Source organism: Antrostomus carolinensis, unplaced genomic scaffold (assembly GCF_000700745.2).
Source record: "Antrostomus carolinensis isolate BGI_N321 unplaced genomic scaffold, ASM70074v2 scaffold3427, whole genome shotgun sequence".
Taxonomy (NCBI): domain Eukaryota; kingdom Metazoa; phylum Chordata; class Aves; order Caprimulgiformes; family Caprimulgidae; genus Antrostomus; species Antrostomus carolinensis.
The window spans coordinates 26088-31606 of NW_010327869.1; the positions used below are offsets into that span (position 1 = coordinate 26088).

The following is a 5519-nucleotide window of genomic DNA, read 5'->3' on the forward strand; positions in this document are numbered from 1 at the left end:
CTGTTATTATTCTGGGTACAAAGGTAATATTTCTCTGTCTATGCAAATATCCTGCAACATGATCTTAAGATACAAAGTATACTGCTGCCTCACGTACAGGATTAATTTTCATGTGAAACAGAAAATGAACCCCAAAGGGCTGTCCCTGAAAAGCATAGCCACATCTACACTGCTCCCTGGCTGTGCTGGATCCTTGGTCTTGTGGTGTGGGGAAGAGATTCATCCCCGGGTGATGGAGTTGGGGGTTCTGGAAGGGCTAACAGTTGCCAGGGGACAACCCTCAGGGATCCCCACCTTAGGCCTGGCACTGAGCCCTGTTGCTGGGGGTACGGATTTCTCTAGGCATACATGTTCTTTTTTTATTAAGCAGCTTCTACTGCTCTTGCCCGCAGAGGATGATGACCAGAGGCAGCACCGAGGTCCCCCTTGCCTCTGCCCCTCGCTGCAAACTGCTCTGCAGGGCTGCAGATGGCTCTGGTTGCACGGACCGGACCCCTGGGCACATCCTGCCAGGGCTGTGGGACTGCACCGCACTGCGTGGGCAGAGAGCAAACCGCCTGGCAGGCTCAGCCAAAGAGGGTGCCCAGGGAGGAGGGAAGGAAGAAAGGAGGGATGAGGGAGAAATAACCCCAAGGAAAGGATTTTAGTTCTGTTTGTTAAAGTGCAGATCTGAAGTCTTTCCTCAGAAAAATTCACTGAACTTGCAGGATGTGACTCACTGTGCATGCTGCTGATTGTGTAAAAGGCTGATGTGCAAACCGGGGCTAAGCATTAGTAAGGCTGGGTATGGCTTCCCAACAGCAACGAGGTCACTGCACATCACAGCTTCTCCTCGGAGGCTGACCAGCACCAGGGTAAGAGGCCAAGATGTCTGAGCAGCTAAAGCATGTAAACCTTCCTTTAGTGGGTCCCATTTGTCAGCTTCCAGTTCCCATGGGACACCTGACCTTTCACCACTAATATAAGAACACTCCAAAATGGCAGTGCTTAAAGCTCTGTGTTTTCCACGCCTGCACCAGTAAAACCTGTTTGTGGCCCCGGCTGTCCAGCACAGCGGCTGTGTACGTGCGTGCCTGCACGAATGGGTGTGCCCACCCCACGGCAGGTGGGAGCAGCCCGGGGTCACCAGAGTCAGCCGTGCCACTGCCTGCAGAGGAACTGGCCTTGGGTGTCTGACTGCGCTTCACTACCTGCTTACACCTTGTTTTTACCTTTTGCCCTGGGGATCCCAGTACGCAAGGACCAGCAGCCCTGCAGCAATGGGGTCTCCCCTGATGCTGCTGCTGCTGCTGATCATGGTCACCAGAGCCAAGGTGTACAGCTGGTGCGAGCTGGCTCACGTGCTCCAGGAAGAGGGGCTGGATGGCTACGGGGCTACAGCGTCGCCAACTGTGAGTTTCAGTCCCCTGTCTGCCCACAGCCTTTCCTTCCTGGCTGTGGCCATCCCCACAGATGGCAGCTGTAGCACAGCCTGTCTTCTGCCTCTGCCCAGGGCTCTGCATGGCCTTTTACAAGAACACCTTCAACACAGCAGCTTAGAGCATCAAAGTGGATGGCAGCACCAACTACGGCATCTTCCAGATCAGCAGCTAGCTGTGGTGCACTGACCGCAGCCCCTCGGATAACTGCCGGAGGATGGCTTGCAGAGGTAGCTCCTCCAGAGCTTGCAGCACTGCTCCTCCAGAGCCAGCCCCAGGAGCGGAGGCAGCAGCCCGAGCCCTCCTGCTCTGCCCAGCTTCAACCCCTGGCCAAAATAGAGCCATCGGTCATGCAGGGCCCAACCTAGGCAACTTGATGCCTGTGGCCACAGGAAGCTGGAGGTGATGAAGAGCTGGGTCCAGCTCCTCTTTTGGTCTGTGTAGTGTGTGAGTAGCCCTTCTGACTCCTGAGGCTGGAAAGTGAGAGGCTATGGCCATTGCCAGAGGTGTTTCTCCCAGGCACCATAGCATCACTGCCCCCAAGCCTTCTCCAGGGTTCCACCTTGGACCTCTGGTCAGCTCCCTTCCTTTGCCCTGTATCCATCCTTTCCTCTCCTGGGACACTAGAGACCCCAGGGCTCTCTGGGAGTTGTGACTGTGGGTGGAAGACAGGCAGTCTTGCTTTGGGTGGGTTGTGATGTGGAGCTGGATGAGACAGATGCATCCCTCCAGCTGTGGAGTGAGTAGCTGGGAAAGTGATCACCCAAGGCTGTATTACTGCCAGGCAGATCCAGGTCTTGACTTGGGATCTGCCACCAGTGGAGAGCTCCCAGGCAGACATGGGAAGGGTTTTGCTGTGTCTGACCAGCAGACATCCTGCTATATGAGAAAACCCAAGGTCTGGGAGGCTGGGGCTGGACCTCCTGTTCCTGTTCAGATCAAAACCTCCTTTTCCAAGTAGGCAGAAAAGCTCCAAAGGCAGGCACACCAGCATTTGCAGATGAAAACATACATTTATAGTTGTTGCTGGCCATGCAGAAGCAGATGAGGGTGCCTGCCTGGCAGCATTCAATCATGTGAGGCTGATGGCAGCCTGGCAGTGAGGGGGATGAGCAGCATCCAGCGCCACAGTGATGCCTGGGGCTGCTCAAGTGCCCAGCCCTCACTGCACCTGGCAGGGAAATCTGCTCTGGGCTGGTGTCCTGCCCTCACGTGAGCTGACAGCACTGTGTTTCTTTCCCCACAGATCTCCTATTGAATAACATAACTGATGACATCATCTGTGCCAAAAGAATTGTGAGAAAGCCCCAGGGAATTAATGTCTGGTAAGGGGCTTTTGGTGATGGTGTCTTTGTCAGGGCCCAGGTGTGTTTCTGAAGGGGCATTGCTGCCCTTTGCCTGACTGTCACACAAAGGCAGCACAGCAGCACCAGAAAGGAGGAACCACAACTTCAAGGGTTTGCAGATGGGTGGGAATGGAGAGATGAACTTGCACCACTTCAGTCTGAAAGTGGTCTCACAGGAGAGACTAGGGAGGAAGGAGCAGAGAAAAATGTTTCAGAAAAAAACCTCAGGTGAAAAAAAAAATGGTCAGTAAACAACCCACCAGCTAGTAGGTTAGCCCTTGAAGATTTCTCTCTGTCTTGTGAAGGACTTCAAAAGTCCTTCAAAGAGCTCCTCTCCCCACTTTTTGCTGTCTTGTCTCTTAGCAGGAAGCACCTAGCGTGGAAACAATTCTTCCCAGAGAATCTGAGAGCATTAATCACTGAAATATCCTGATGAATCTAGATGACAGCCCTTGCTTGGTGCAGCCCTGAACCATCCCTGGGACTCTGGGCTGTTATAATACAGGAAGCCTGTGAAGGCAGAGTAACCAACAGGCTGAAAAAACAGAAGTGGGGGTAGAAGACAATTCCAATGATCATATAAATATGTGGTTGTCTGAAGTCCCAAGGCATTTTGTGCAAAAATAGTGGCATTAACCACTGAATGCTGAATACGTTCCAAGGTGAGGGACAAGATTCTGCCTTCAGATTCCCCCCACCCCCTCCCTGCCATTGCAATCGGACTCATTAACCAGTTTTGCTTCCTGTGGTGGGCTGCTGCGAAGCCTGGCTCACCGCAAAAGCAGCAGCATTTCTGAGTAGAGATAAGTCATTGGCGTGGCGTACACAGCGAACAGTCTCAGGGCCTGTGTGGTGAGTGTTGCTGTCACACAGTCTGCTGTGTGCTCAACACTTTGCTCAGCTGTGATGTCCCAGCAAAGGAGGGACCCTTGCAGTGGCAGGAGGGGACAGGACCTGCCATTGCAATTCATTGTTCTTGGCCAGGACTTAAAGAGAGCTCAGGTGGCATCAAGGGACAGAGATGGCTGCACTCCTCAAAGTGAGAAGCTCACTCAGAGTTGGAGGGCCTGCAAGTCCTTCTCCAGTGCTAGTGATGGGATGTCACTCATTGGGAAGGACCCTACAAAAGACAGAGCCTGCTTGTATTGGATATCAATCATATCAGTCCAGTACCTAAATAGTCTGTCTTCACTTCTTCTGTCCTCAGGGAGGGCTGGGCAATGCACTGTAAGGGACGAGACCTCTCTGAGTGGGTGGAAGGATGTGACCTGTGAGAAAGTCCCTGGCTTAGCTCCGCTGCAGCTGACAGGGGCTGCATTTCCTCTCCACCAAGGGGAGAGCTTCTCCCTCACTGCACAACACTTCTCAGTAGTATTTGCAAACCCTCTGCATTCCGCAAGGTGTAAAATAGCTTTAACAATATAGCATGTTTGGGTTTTTTTAAAAAAAACAAACTCAACTTTCCATTTTCACATGTGATTTAGTGTGCAGCCCCAAAAGATTTTCCCCAGGGGCTTTTTTTGTACATGTTTGAATGGGTCAGGGCGGTGAGGGTCAGGAGCTGGGTTGATAGCAATACCCTTGGAAACAGCAGATTTTTCTGGAGCTTTCAAAGCTGAAAAAGGGAAGACCTCAAAAAAGGATGCAAATCTGCAAGCTTTCCAACACCTCTTATTTATATATTTGTAATAAAAAATGCAGCAAAACACATCTCAGAATTTTACTAGGTACCACTCGTATCCACTCAGCAATGTAAGCTGTGCCTGTGGAAAGTCAAAGTGCCCTTTCACCACTGCCAGGGCAAAGGAGGCAAGCGAGCTCTCCTGCCCACTGTGCAGCTTGTGCCATAACTGGCCGGTCCTGCAGACAGATTTCTGCAGCAGTCTCTAGCAGTGCGTAGAAGCCAGCCCTGTGCCAGTGGTGTTGCTCCACCATGGAAAGGCTGCCGTGCAGTGGAAGGAGTTGTCTGGCATGGGAATGGCTGCAACTTGCAGCTAGGAGGATTTGACCCAGGGACAGAGAGGGTTAAAGAGAAATGCTGCTGGTGGTGGTGGTGGCTATCACCACAGATGACATTAGCTCTGTCTGTTGTTTTCTTTGAACGTTGGGAAAGTACAAAAATAAAAAGGAGTATTTTTTATTATGTTAGGGTGGCTGTTCTTGTGTTTAGAAAGAGAAAAGAGAAAAAAATCAAAGCAACCTCTTTGTTGTCAGTAGGTGGGGTCTGAATCAAAATCTTACCTTCTAACACTGCCGAGCTTTGAAATCCAAGCCTAGATCTAAACATGCAAGCCAGGGGCAAATACATTAAACGTATGATGATTGCCACTTCACCAAAAAAATTTCATTCAAATCAAAATACCAAATCCTAACAGAAAATACACTGTAACCTTTCGAAGATCCTATTCATTCCTGTTCTTAGAAAAATCTGTGTCCATTTCTAAATAGAATTAAGGAATTAAGGCCAAAATTTTCATCTCTTAGTTGCACATTTTCTGTTTTTTCTGGAGATGGTGGGTATCTCAAATACTTGAATGTTAGTGCTGGAGTCCTGGAGCAGATAGGGAAATGCAGGGGAACTGTGTTCACTTCTGGATGTGATCTGCCACAGTTCTGTCAAACTACATCCCATAGAAGTTCTGTTATCTTCCTCAACAAAATATGTAATTGACTCATGGCAGAGCTCTGAGGACACAGGGCAGCTGTCTTGTGTAAGGTGTGATGCATAGCCTGTCTCTTTCATGTAAGGCAAAAA

The 5519-nt window shown here is 50.5% G+C and overlaps 1 protein-coding gene across 1 annotated transcript; it reads left to right on the top strand.

The window, feature by feature from the left end:
* Nucleotides 1-1259: 1259 nt before the first annotated feature.
* Nucleotides 1260-4038, top strand: LOC104528107 (sperm acrosome membrane-associated protein 3-like). The gene is given in 5 exon segments (XM_029085962.1): nt 1260-1368; nt 1371-1391; nt 1493-1648; nt 2665-2743; nt 3972-4038. Coding segments are annotated over 5 exon segments (432 nt in total).
* Nucleotides 4039-5519: the final 1481 nt, after the last annotated feature.